Source organism: Notolabrus celidotus, chromosome 4 (genome assembly GCF_009762535.1).
Source record: "Notolabrus celidotus isolate fNotCel1 chromosome 4, fNotCel1.pri, whole genome shotgun sequence".
Lineage (NCBI taxonomy): Eukaryota > Metazoa > Chordata > Actinopteri > Labriformes > Labridae > Notolabrus > Notolabrus celidotus.
In genome coordinates, this window is record NC_048275.1 from 10,910,995 (window position 1) to 10,925,584 (window position 14,590).

At 42.0% G+C, this 14,590-nt stretch overlaps 1 protein-coding gene across 2 annotated transcripts in view; it reads left to right on the forward strand.

Annotated features, from left to right (window-relative positions):
- The window catches only part of slit1a (slit homolog 1a (Drosophila)), a 112,286-nt gene that overhangs the window by 52,395 nt on the left and 45,301 nt on the right, over window positions 1-14,590 (forward strand). For both annotated transcript variants that reach the window (XM_034682406.1, XM_034682404.1), the window contains exons 5-8: window positions 8,820-8,891; window positions 10,469-10,540; window positions 11,693-11,764; window positions 13,790-13,953. In XM_034682406.1, coding sequence (XP_034538297.1) covers window positions 8,820-8,891; window positions 10,469-10,540; window positions 11,693-11,764; window positions 13,790-13,953 — 380 coding nt within the window. The remainder of the gene's footprint in view (window positions 1-8,819; window positions 8,892-10,468; window positions 10,541-11,692; window positions 11,765-13,789; window positions 13,954-14,590) is intronic.

The window sequence follows — 14,590 nt, forward strand, 5'->3', positions numbered from 1 at the left end:
TTCTCCACACTTGAACCAAAGACATGTCTACACATTAATGCAGTATGTTAACATAGCCAGTTGTTTTTTTGTAGTGGGCCTTGACTTAAATCCAGTTTCAAGCTCAGAATTGGCGAAACAAGCTGGCATGTCATCCGCCTCCTGTCTTCCCATTCCAACCTTGTCTTTTCTCTCTTTTTGCTCATGCTCTCATGTGATTTGTTTGAGCCTCCCCTTGATTGGCATAATCAGCCTGAGCTTTTCCAACAGATTCAGTAAATGAAACCCATATAGAAGTGTCAAAAGCTGTAATACCCCAATTGGCCACCTGAAAACTGGATCCAAAAGCGAGTCAATCCTCATTAGCTGCATAGCTTTTGAGAAATTTGTTCACATCTTGGAACAATTTTATGAATAAAAAAGGAGTTGCACATTTTTATGTTACTCATCAGTTTAAATGGTATTCATGGGACTAGTATGTGTTTTTTAAGTGGGGTTGTATGAGGTACTTTTCAGTAGTACACTATTATCCACAGGGGATGCCGTCAGTTTTGCTCCTTTGTTGAGAAACAAGGCAGACAATCGGCATGGCGGCTACCAGCACTGTTCCTAAACCACATGTCATTGTCCCTGTCAATTCTGTCAAGGGCCGTATGCTGGAATCGAACTGGACCACCCACTTTGAGAGCTATGGCCTCTGTGCATGGGGCGCACAATTGAACCACAAGCGCCCCAAAATTGGTCTGACTTCAAAAATTCCAACATGGCGACAACCAAAGTACAAATCTCAAGGTCTCTATAAAACAGTCAAAAAAATGACGGGTGCTGTCACTGTGGCTTTGCCTTTGTTTATACATATTATGTCCTCTGCAGACATGGCTAATGACTTCATTTCTACACTAGATTGGATCAAGTCATGATAGATTTCTGGGCAAACTCCCAAATTTCCCTTAAAGACACATTCAGCAAGTCTGAAAGCTAACTTTAGACTGTTTACTTTGAAATCTGTGTGTAAAGTGGGTTTTTTTTACTCATAAAACAGAATCTAGTCAAGGTTGAAGGCTTGAGGGGCTGCCTCTTGTTCTTGCCTTCACTTCTTTTGTGTTTTGGGATTCGTCCAGGCGTAAATCTAAACTTAAATCAAGAGCTCATGCCAGTTACGCAAACAGACACAACTGGGATCTGTGCATGTTGAGTTTGGTCTATTTATTTGAATGCGTTGCTCTTTATTTGCAGCATCCTGAGTCATTTGTTGGTACATTTCCAGGTCCAGCCACTTCTTTCAGAAAGGCAGCAGTTTATGTGTGCGGTTGTTTATGTGTGTGTGTCTACTTGTGGGTTTTTACCGTGCAGGGAGGAAAGAAGTAGTTAGCAGTTAGTGGCAGCACACTGCCATTCTTTTAACAGCCCTCACACACCTCATTAACTCGCTTAATGAGTAAGTAATCAAACACATTCCCCCTTTCTCTTTCTGTCCTTTTCTCCTGCTCTAAATGGACAAACAAAATTAGCAGCATTTGGGGAGGATAAACATTTTCTTATCATTCACTCGAGTTAGGACACCAGGAAAACAAACAACCTCTTTTACATGCAGACACTAAAATAAATGCACTTAAACAGACACACACACACCTTTATACTAACTGAGTGTTTTTACTGCATGTGGGTCCCAATGTTGTTTCTGGACAGGCACACAAGTTGTCTTCACTTTGTGGTAAACACATTTGTAAATTGATAACAATGCAATGTGAGAGCTGAGCTGACAAGACACATAAGCTGAGCAACAAAAGGGAACCTTAGCTTGCGTCTACACCACTGAATATATTCAGCACGCCATTTCTGAGCTGAAATATTTCTATTCAGCTCCTTAGTTTGATATCTTTGCGTATAAAAATGCAAAAGGGACATAAAATCCTCAAACGGAATAATTTTTTTGAGCATTTGTTTGCAGCATTAATCCGTCACCTTATGACAAAACTTATCTGACTGCATATTAATAGTTTTGGTAAGGACATGCTGCAGTGAAAGACAGTTTTGTAGGATTGTGGTGGAAAATAACTGAAGGCTTAGCTCCCCTCAGAACTGTAAAAAAAAACTGCTTTCTTAATCTACATGACTACTGGCACGTTTAGTTTAGTTTCCCAGAAAAGTGCGAACCCAGACAAAGAGAGGAAAAGAAAGTAGGAGCAGTGTGAAGGGGGTCATTATGGAGGGGCTTTATTGCAGAGTGCATACCTTCATATAAACCCTTAAATGGCAGTGTGCATTTCCCTTCACTGAAACCTTTAAAACCCACACATCAGAACATCACATCATCTTGTCTGATTTATGATCTACTGCGCAAGCCGCTGTTGTCAACCAACTGTGGAGGCAGGAGTTATGAAATCTTTTAGGATATGAATGAAGCAATTGTTTGTCTTAGTATGCAGGCATGTGTGTGCATGTGTCTGTGACAATGTTTTTCATGTGTGTATTACAAGTTGTATATTACTTACCCACACAGTGGAGCCTGGAGCCCTGAGGGGTTTTAACCAGAGTCGGCTGTGTGTTCCCTCCCAGCATCCCCAGGAACTCTTTAATATCCAGCTCTTAGAAATGAAGATGAAAGAAGTGAAAGTATCATTATCATAAGCATAAGAACCATGCTAATTTCTCATTGGTTATGCAGCCTCAGTGGGTATTTATGTCATTCAGAGGAGTGTTGAAGTTGTGCACTGTACAGCATTAGTGTAGTGTATTGAGATAGAGATCAGAGGTTAATGATGTGAATCAGACAGGAACCAGACATTACCTTCTGTGAGCCGCTAATCTGCAGTCCAGGCGCCTTCAGCTACGTCTGATAACATTGCTAATTATTCCAGATATAGACTCTGCAGGGATTCTTGTAAATAGGCATATCAGTGGCTGAGTTTATTGTCTGAGCACTTTTCCTTTGTGGTCGGGTACATGTGAAACTTTAAAAAGTCCTGACCGCAGTGTGTTAGAAGCTACAGTTCATTCGGTGTGGACACACCTGAAAACATGTGTGTTACCTCATCATTAGGGCTACAATGGGAATGAACTGTGAGCAACGTCAACTAAAGAGAGCCAGGCTGCATTAATGAACTAACTGCCCACTTGGAGGGATGTAGTGCATTAGGGTAAATCTATACCAGGTCTAGCAGCACTCACTCTCGCTCATTCAGGCACCGGTTCACACACCTGTAATGAAAAAGGGCTGCTCGGCATGCTGTGTGCAGGAAATCAGGAAACAAAAAGTTGCATGTCTGACATCATTACAGCGCTCTGTGAGATGCCAAGGGGGCCTGGAGCGGGGCCGGAGGCTGCAGCCATGCCTCAGGATATTCTTCATAACATTGTAATGAGTGTATTGAAGCAGTCTTGGCAGCTGGCAGAGCGGCGTGACTCTGACACTTTCCATGAGTTCTTTACCCCTGAACAGAGCGGTGCAAGTCTGGAGGTTAAGATGGAGGCTGTGGCTCAGTGGTGGAGTGGGTCATCTGTTAATTTGAAGGTTGGCAGTTTGATTACTGCTCTTGTTGTCACATGCAAAAGTGCCCTTGGGCAAGACAATGGACCCTAAATTGCTCCTGGTGACACAGCCAGTGGTGTGTCAATGCATATGAATGGTATTAGCTCGTACTGATGGTCCTGAGGTTAGCTGAAACGTTATACAGTCATTTTCTGGAAGTAAACAGCAGAGTTAAGAACATAAAATACTTTGTTTCTCCATTTAATACTGGTGCCTCTGTATGAGCTACAAAAGCAAACCAGACAATCAGCAAGAAAACTGAGTTTTTCTTGGTTACTTTGAATGCCTGTCACTGATGGGGAGCATCCTGACAGTACAGTTTTACAGCGGCAAGCCAAAAACCTTTGTTTGCATTTTCCCCAGAAAAGATTCACAGAGGGTTTCACAGTTAAAAGGAAGCAGATTTTTCCCTCAGAAAATCTCACTTGTTTGTACAGAGAGCGATCAGCAGAAAAAAAGATGCATCACTTTGTCAGCATGGTCAAACTAAGTTGGCAAAATGAAAGTTCCTCAAAGATTTTTTGTTTAAAAATCAGGACCAGTTTCATCCTAAATAACTTGGAAATCAACACAACAAAAAGGCGTTATCTGGCGTATCCATAAGCACAAGTTGCGTCTCCAATAGAGAGAGAGGAGTCCAAGCAAAATGGTTGAAAGTGCTACGTCTGTCAAAGGGGCATCTTTATACAGGCTACATTTGAAACAGAACTTTTATTTCCACCAAAGTTTTTTTTCCAACTTAAGTATCTGTACTTCTACTTGAGTATAGAATGTGTTTTGCAAGCCCTGCTGGCCTGACATTTAAAGGCAGTTGATTTAAAACAGACACAAAGGACACAGAGGACGGAAACCTTCTTTATCTTTATGTCATTTTTCCTCACGCTAGTTTAGTTGTTTACTATGCTGGGCTGTGTCTCAAGTGATGCATCGTGGTGGTATTTGCTGATGGGCTGCAACATTAGATTTACAGTCATGACTCAGTAATGGAGCCAATGGTGGCCATTATCCCTCCTTGTGGTGACTGTTCTCACATAATTGTGTCTGTTTTGGAAGGGATCAGTGCTTCCCCGAAAATTTGCCTCCAAACTAATCAGAAATGTCAAATTCTCTGAGCCAACACAGTTAAGGCTGAGCTTAGAAATACCAGCAAGGGGCAACCACAGACTATGTAAAATACAGCATGGTCTCCCACAGAAATGTCCTGTTTGCCGTTTTAAGAATGTGTAAATGCAGAAATGTAGTGTTGCTAAATTTAATATCGCTTTGGCTCCCGTAGGAGTGGAACCCTTCGATATATCCTTGAGGGACACAGAAGACTGCAGACTCCAGACCAAGACCACTGTGATTATTCTGTTATATGTGTCAGAGGAGAGAACAGACCAGGGAGAAATAAATAAGATAAATAAGAGAGAAGCAGACTTTCTGGCATGACAGATAGCATCATTTCGGGTTGTCAGGGGTTTTTTTTGGGCACACATTGTAAGAACACAAAAGTCCTACAGTCACAAAGCAGCCTACCAAGACCTCAACATCTAATCCAATCAAAAAGCACCATCAGTGGGAGCATATACATCACTCCGGCCAATCGTGTTATAGCATGCTAATAGGATTAGAGGGGTTTTAGTGTAAGGATTCCACCCCAGAGCTTTTATTTTACTTCTCACACAGATAGCTTTGTATTCTTATTGTCAGAGACTTACTGCCACATCTTGCTTTCCAGATTCTCATGCCTGTCTTCATCACTCTGCTTGTCTTTCTTTCTTCCTCTCCTGTCTCCTGCTGCACTTTAATGTAGCCTCTGACACTCCAGCAATTCACCATACTCACATAGGCCACTATGTCAGGCTCAGGGGGAGAAGCTTAAATGATGACGTCTTACTATTCTACCATTGGTAAAACATTAGCTCCTGTCAGACAACAGCTAAAAGTAACATTCAGACACTTCCTTGCTGGGAATTGATGTCTTTCCTGTGGAATAATTTGATACTATGAAAGTGTAATATTAGCATGTATCCATTTCATAGCTTACTTAAACATAAGCTAGGAAGTTTTGCTGTTTGAAGTGTAAACAGCACATTTACAGGGCTCTCAAGTCTCACACATTGGGTGTGAGACACACGCATTTCAACCTGTTCACACGCTCAAACGTCACACTTTGTATTTCTCACACAGAGTAATTACTAGGACAACGCCAACCAAGTTGCCCTACTTTTCCTTAAACTTTGGAACAGGTAGGAATCAAGTGGATTTCCCGTAGAGTTCAGAATGAGCTTGCCACGCACCAGCTAATCAAAAAGGAAGAAAGAAATATAGCTACCCAACAGCCAATCAAAAAATAGAATCACTGTATCCGGGTAAAATAACGCAACAACGTTATGTTCCAAAGAAAAGGATGCACATGCACAATGCAGACTGTCCGCAGATTAGAAGACGCGGTCTGTTTTAAGTAAAAACCAATTAGCTATCAACGGCTTTTGTAAGCATTCAGCTACCACATTTCTGGAAAGTTATTGTATAGCTCTGTCAAGCTGTAAAGTTAATATTCAGCAATAAGTAGCTGACTGTAACAACAACTAGGAAGTAGATAAGTGTTGACTTTAGCTGTTTTAAGTTAAAACAACTCAATAGTTGTAAGCAACCCTCAGAAAACAGCCAAAGTTAGTGTTCAACCCCTTCCCTATCATGATAAATAACACTATCAAGGAGTGATACTGGCAAAATGGCTAATATTTGCAGGAAAAGGGAAAAACAACTGACAAGCCAGTCTTATAACAGCTAACATTGTCAGCATTCCACCTCTACATAGCCTGTAAAATATGCCTCTTTCACTATCTATGTGAGGATTTAAACATTCTCTAGCTAACATTAATAATACCCTGGGTGTTGCTGAATGCTAATATTAATCTTCTGAAAGTGGGATGGAATTATAACAACAAGCTGCTTGCTTATTGGGCCACACCTACATTAACACAGAAATGATATTACTCAGTATACACAGATGCTCTGTGGAAGAAGTGCTGACACCATGTTTTGGCTGCAGCTCTGTGTACCTATGTTGTGCTTTGTTGCAAGAAGAGGTGAGGAGAAGGGGAGAGGACTAATTGGTCATCAGATAGAGTGCATGGCCAGGTAGACCAAAGCATTCCTCTCCGATTGAACCACCTTGATAAGAGGCTCCAATATGGTCCAGGTGCCAGACTGACTCAGCTTTCATTTCTGCACTGAGGCTATTTTACCAGAGAGAACAACAAAGGAGCTGGAAGGTAGAACAACTGCTGTGGCTCTCATGCTCAGGGGTTTGATGTTTTGGATATGATCCTGCAAACAATGGCAGAGTAGATCAATTATTGTTGTGTAATTGCCTAAATTGCCTGCTAACTGCGTTGCCGGGATATCTCTGTGAAAGCAGATGTTATGCAAATCTGAAGAGGAAATAAACCTCTGAAACCTCAGATGATAAAATTAGAATGTACCATTAGAGTGAATATTTATGCTCTCTTTGAACACAAGCCAGCAATGTGTGTGTTTCTTTTGCTCATCTGTACATGCATATCAATTTTTTATGAACTAAGGAGCGAGATAAAGCTGTTGTCTACACTTGTGAAATGATGCAGTTTAGATAATTGGACTGTTTGTTTATAAGTTTATCTAACGCATAAAGGTGCTCAGTTTATGGCTACTTCTATGCAGTGTCATGTCAAGTTAAATACACAGCTGTCATCAAGCTGTAAAGATGGAGCAAGACCCTACATGTTGCAGACAACTGCCAACCTACAGCCTAATCTCTATAGGACCATTCTGTGAGTACAAGCTGTCATTTTCCACGTCAAGGAAAATAAATCATTTGATTTTGGTGAAGAACGAACAGTTGCCTTGGATTTGATATATAAAACAAGAACCAAACAAACAAATCCCTTTCTTAATTATAGTGTATTTGTAATGGCTTGCAGGGGGCTGTTTTAATTTCTGCTGCACCATAAAGGCGCAGCCACCCATTCATTAGATAGATTGCACAACACAACCACTGTGGTGCTTTTTGCTCCCCTCTTTTGTACCCGGTTGAAACAATGTGTGTGCAATGTTTATCCCAAGGAAAGTTCTGGAAATGATGACCCAATGGAGATGCTATGTGAGACTGATGTGTCCCTGGAGCCTTGGGGAACTCATTTAACATTACCCCATGGGGCTTTTATAAGTGTGGATACTTTTTGTATGCATCATGGGAATGCGTGCTGTGGTGTACATTAGAATTAAATAAGGAGATGTCATCAAAGTCTAACACAGATCACTTGTGCTGCGTAGCTTTATAGATTGTGGTGTTGGGCTTCAGCCTCTTTATGGGCGACCATAAGTACTCTGTTTACGTCTGTCCGAGCTGTGGGAGCCCTCCAAGTGTGTGTGTGTGTGTGTGTGTGTGTGTGTGTGTGTGTGTGTGTGTGTGTGTGTGTGTGTGTGTGTGTGTGTCAAGACAGGAGCCTCACTGGCAGCACCCTTCAGTTTGTGCAGTATGTGTGTGTAAAAGAGGGCCGAGCCTTTCTGAATGAGGTTAGCTCACCATTTAAACGACAGACAAAAGGCCCTGCTAATTAAAACTATGGCTACTTGTGTTTCACTCACTCTCCTCCCCTCCTCTCCTCTCTGACCCTCCCCTTTCTCACTCTCTTCTTTCCACACACATGCACTTTCAAATGCCTAATTTGTAGCCAGCATTAAACGCTGGGTACACACACACACATACACATACACATAGTACTAAAAGATAATGTCCCTTGTGCTGCAGCGTTTAGATGAATCCACCCCACAGGCAGTGAGGACCCCTCATTGGTTGCTGCCTTTCTGCTTGTTTGTTTGTTCTGAGTGCAGGCAGTGAGGTGGGCACCTCACAGCACAGCCTGGTCAAGGCGCACAGAGAAACAAATTATAGCATGAGTGAACACTGGATAATACAGCCACTGTAAAATAACCACTCCATTGTGAGTCCAGCTCTCCATGCTGTACCACACCTCAGGGTTTTGGCACACACTGGAGAGAAACAAAATTGCCCTGAGCTTTCTGTTCTGCACCGATGAGTGTGGTCAAAGAGGGAGTGACACTGAATAGAGTGTGAGTTCTGCTGGTTGAAAAACACGCTTTAAACACTGGAAATCAAATGCTAACAGGAAATTGTTGAAACATGTTAATTTTGATTCCATAAATGGGTAAATCCTTTTAAAGAGTACACACCCTGCTGAACCAAACAAACCAAACAAGGCCATCCCTGAACATAACTTGTGTGTAACAAGTGCCTGCTTTTTTTTTGTTTCCACAGAGATCTGAGCGAGAACTTCATCCAGTCCATCCCCAGAAAAGCATTCAGAGGAGCCACAGACATCAAAAACCTGTGAGTACCTCTGGTTTTCTGCATGGAAAGATACTAACATGGCCAACAAGTAATTATTATTTTGAATGCATTATTGAAACTGTAAAATGACACTAAGAAATCAAAACTGAGCAATCATTGCTGATAAGTCTGAAGCCTCCCAATGGATTGACTTCCAATGGTTGTTATTTAGGAGAACAGAACAAAATGTGTCTGGATGCTACAAACAATTAGAACATTAAAATGTGTGACGTAGCGATAGGCTGCTTGCAGCGTTTCGTTCCATATGACAATCCTCAGAGTGTGTGCTCGGCTGTCTTTGGGGTTCCCCCACACAACAGGATATCTGATTGTAAATACCTAACATGCTTCATATTTAAGATTTAAAACTGGTGCGGCCATGATTGTCTTGAGGGAAGATTGAGGGAAGTAAAATCACTCTAAACACCTCTGACACTATGGGAAAATCTAGCTAATAATCTTAGAATATGAAAAATGGAGCCTTTGCTGACTTTTGTCAGAAGGGGGGACTCAGTCCAGTGTGGGGCCTTATTATCTTGTAGTGTGTACCCCACCTAAAGCAAACACCTGCCATTTGAACATAACTTGAACTACTGACCAGGTCATCAATGATAATGCAATAGAGTTGTGGAACATAATAGGAGTTCCACATCAGCAGCTGCCCTTCTGGATGTGTATGAAATTGCTTCAATGTTGGTACTTTTTTTTTGCAGTGTATCATCATAATAAACCCGCGCAGTATTAATTAAACAGCTGTGATTGCCCCTATCACAACACCTGGCATCTGCTAGAGCAAATGATATATTAGCTTGCAGGTTCCCAGGCATCAAAATGGACTACTGCAAGTTCTCAAAGCCCATGATGATGTTTTAAAATGAATTATTTGAATTTTCCAAAACCTAGAGATATGCAGCTTGCTATTGCAAAGTCTCAAAAAATGAAGATAATGTTAAATCAGAAAAATGGAGACCATCAAAAATGGTGTTATATATTTTTTCTACAACGGAACTTCTTGTCAATAAACTGTAAAAACACTGATGATACATGAATTCAATGTGAATCAAAATGATCCAGAGTCAATCAAACCACTCTGAACCTACTGTCAGTGAGCAGCAGAACAATCGTCCTATTCGTTATGTCCAACTCTAACATGTTAAAGTACAAATATTTATCTAGCTGAGTTAATGTCCCTTGGTTACAGTAAAACATGTGTGTCTTGGTGTGAGTATGCATCTTCAGGGGAAAATATCCCACTGAAATTTAAGAGACTACCTCACACACGTAAATGCAGCTCCCCAAGGATGGCTTGTAGCAGCAGAGATTTATATCTTCACAAGATTATATGCACATTCACACAGATTTATGAGGTGCATCATCACAGATAAACAATCAGTACAGTCCCCGTCTGCTCCTCTAGGGGTTACATGAGCTGCGATGACTAAACCAGTATCGATTTACCATAGTCCATCATTGTACCACTCGCTGTATCGATGATTACAACTACCCCAGAGGGAGACAAAAAGATTGTGTATGTGTCTTGGATAACAGAGTGTTTCTCTCTTCTTTGTTTTCTACAGTCAGCTGGATAAAAACCACATCAGCTGCATCGAGGATGGAGCGTTCAGAGCGCTGAGAGGCTTGGAAGTGCTGTAAGTATCTGAAATGATGCTAACCTACCCTATATCATTCCATTAAAGCACTTAGTGAAATGAAGATATTGTTTTTCTCTGCTGATCACCATAACTAATGTATACACAAAGTGCAGAGCTTTAATTAGTATGGCCCTGGTTATTATGCCAAAATACCCCCAGAGGGCCTCATGAGGGGGCCTGCATCATGAAGGCCAGGCTCCATTAACTCATTGTTCCACACAGTTGACAGCACCGTTCCCCTCCATCACATTAACACACCTACTCCTCCACCTTCATCTACACCCCGTACACCCCTGGGCGAGCTCCCATCTGACAACACAGCTTCTACCATCCTGGATCAAAATTCCCATTCAAGTTAGCGTTCCAGCTTGGATGCATTGGTGACCATGCTTAAGCTGTTTTTTTTTAAACATTCAATTAATCATCCCCTGTCAAAAATCATAATCACAGGCCTCTCCACCTGGAACAATGTAGACTAGCAGTGCATGCTGGGGACAAAGACACAGTGACAGGCTTGTTATTTCTACGGTGAAAGACTGTTTTGTATTTGTTGGGTTTTTTTAGGGGGTGGGGAGACAAAAAGAGCCATTAAAGGCTGCTTTCGCGGCGTGGATGGATTGCAGATGTAGTGATAGGGTTTTCATAATGGCGTAAGAGTGGATGGGGGGGGGGGGGGGGGTCGTTTGATGGGTTTTGTATGTATAGGTTTTTATGGAGGGGGAGGACAGGTTGTGCTAAAAGGGGGAGCAGGTTGAAAGATGGTGAAGGGTTATTAGGCTGATTGAAATGACCTGATTCTCTCACTGCAGCTGATGCCCAGGGTTCGAGGCTGTGTCAGAGTGTGTGTGCGTGCATGTGGGTTGGGTGTCTATTGATCTACAAGATAATGCTTGCATGTGCATGCATGTGTGTGTGTATTTGCATGTCCCACTGTATGTGTGCGTGGGAGGTGTGAGGGCTTCCCATCTGTGTTGAATGAGGTGTTACGTTCCCAGCAGGATGCCATGAAGACTGATGATGGAGAGAAAAGAGAGGGGGATTGATTTAAAAAGATGAAGAGGAAGGGCACAATGATACTCTTTCTGAAGTATTTGTATATTTCTCCTCCTCTCTGATGATGTGAGTCTGTTTGCTCTTTTCTTCTCACAGAACACTGAACAACAACAACATCAGTGGCATCCCTGTCTCCAGCTTCAACCACATGCCCAAACTTCGAACCTTGTAAGTTATACCCAACCAACACCCTTTGCTCCACTGAAGGTAACCTTCAAAATAAAACTATAACCCACATATATTTAAATAGTTGTTCAGACAGGTATACCAATATCAGTATTGGCCTCCTCCACAGCTTAAAATGCAGAATCCAGTATTGCTGAATACTACCAAAAATATGGCAATTTTCAATCCCACTGGTTTTAAATTGGTACTTGGTGTCAGCCAATACTGAAGTCTAGGTTTTTTGAGTTTGTCTGTAGAAAAAAAGAACTGTATTGGAATATTTTTTCTTCCTGTTTAATACTGATACTGATATCTTAAGACCTTGCATACACAGTGTGATTACATCAATGTCATGTTGGAATGTCAACTGTGAAAAGAATCATTTATGACGCATGGCTAAAGCTGATGAATCATGTTCTAATACTGTACAGTCTGATGATCAAGAATGATCTGAGTGCTCACACTATTTGTGTTAACTTGGAATGGAACTTCAAACATTTGTCAATCAAGTTTTCTTTGAAAAGTCCTGCAGGCAGAAATTGAAGTTGGAAGATACAACTTCAACAATAACTGTAAAGTACAGTCATCAATGTTCTGATGTGTCGACAAAATTAGAAAATGTAGAAGCTGCTGTATTGGATTGCATTAGATTTCACAGGAGGACACGATGTTATGGCTATAAGTGAATGCTATGTGTATTCCAGTTGACCACATAACGTAGCATTGCCATGGTGCTTTCAGATGCTGTCTACTATTGTGCACAGGAAGAATCTGAAAATCATTTGTGCAACTCAAAACATCAGGTTAGAATTGGCCGCGATTCACACAGTGTATGCTTGGCCTTAGTTGAGTATCAGCTGATCCAGAGGACCATTTTGAATCCAGTGGAATAAAAGAAGCTCTGCTTCAAAACCAGACCTTGAACACTGCAGAATTTTTCAGTAGTGGGAGTTTTTAGTGTTCAATGTTTTCAGACAGCAGACATTTTGCTGACTCTGACAAACCTAATAAGTCAGCTTGTTAGTGTTTGCTATCATCACATGTTAAATTTCCCAGAAAAAGCTCTTCATTGCTGCTACTTCTTGGCAGCCATGATTAATACATTGTGTCAATAGAGTGCATTTTTCTGTGGAGTTTTGAAGTTTTTCTTTTAAAGCAAGTTTATTTTTCTCACAGAGAGCATCTCGTCAATGCACGCACAAGGATACTGGCTGATACAGGTCCCGCGTTTTAGGCCAAACTGGAAGCCTTTCAGTACGAGTATCAGTATCTGCATAACTCTGATCCAACATTCATGCAGTTACTGTAGAGAAAGTGCTGAAGTCTCATGATCCGGGTTGGAGCAGATAGATTGTGTCGTTCCAGGCAGTGTTGGGAGGCAGCCATAACCACAGAGCACCACAGAAGGGTCTGTAGCAATGCCAGGGGCCATTATCTCCTTCATCTAAAGCACACACTACAACAACTGGCCCAGATAGACACAAATAGCGCCAGAAGCCTATTGTGTATTGTGCATTGTATGTGCTTACTACATCTAAAATTATGTACAAATTAAAACAATTATGCCTGCTAAAACTCTGAGAGCCGTGACTCTGCTGTTCTTGCGGTGGATTTTTGGGCTTCCTCGCTCCCAGTGGGGTATTATTATATAGCTTTTCTGTTTGTGTGTACACTATGTGACTTTGCACATGGGTTTGCAAGCAAGGATATCTGCTGAAGAGGTCCACCGCACCACAGTGGGAGCTATTCTGGAAAAACGCAGCGTTCCAGGAATGCCGTGTTTGGAGAAATGGGTTTAGAAAAGTCCTCTTTAGTGTTCCTCTTTTTTAGAATGTGCCATTTACAATCAACCATGGAGCGTATCATTTAGTGTGTTTTGCCTCGGGGATTCAATGTGATGAGTTCTGGGAAATAATAGACACTTTTCATGCTATTTGTGTGCTGGTTGTGTAGCAAAGACAGAGCAGATCTTTTAATGAAGCTATCTCTGCTTTCTCTCTTTCTTTTACCCTTTCTTTCTTTTAACAGCCGTCTCCACTCCAACAATCTGAACTGTGACTGTCACCTGTCCTGGTTGGCACAGTGGCTCAGACAGAGGCCGACCATCGGGCTTTTTACTCAGTGCACTACCCCGCCTGAGCTCAGAGGACTCAATGTGGCGGAGGTTCAGAAGCACGAATTCAGCTGCTCAGGTAAGACTGACACCACTAGAACTCTGCTTTCACATTGTACAGTGTTTATATCGACACTGACATGCTCTGTAGATAAGCTCAGCTTTTTTTATGTTCTCAAAAAGATAAATGGCAACTTTTTTGTCACACACCTGGATGCTTTTATCAAACTGTTCTTGCAAAATGCGCCCTGTCCACGCTCGTAGATCGACTCCTCCCTCAGCTTACATTGAGTGTTTTATTGTCAGTGCATTCACCTGGCAGCCACCTGACAGCTCCTCTGCCCCCGAGCAACCCCATGGCTCTCCTCTGGCCCCTTTCATGTGTCTCCAGCTTCCATGAGCTGGCAGCAGGGCCGGGAAAAAATGCCCTGACATATCAAACACACACTGTAGTACCCCTCTACCTCAGTCACCCTCATTATTCATGGCCTCTCACCTCCTCACATAAAGGATTATTGTGGCTTTGAACTCTGTGTTTCTCTGTTGATGTGTGTGTGTGTGTGAGAGAGAAAGACAGAAAGAGCATGTGCATGTGGGCGTGGCGGGTTATCATATCAGGACAATGGAAAAACAGCATGAGAACTTTACTCCCCACAAGGCCATCTCACTCTCAGCACCAGCTGCGAGGGGTGTTTGTGTCTACGTTGTGTGTGTGT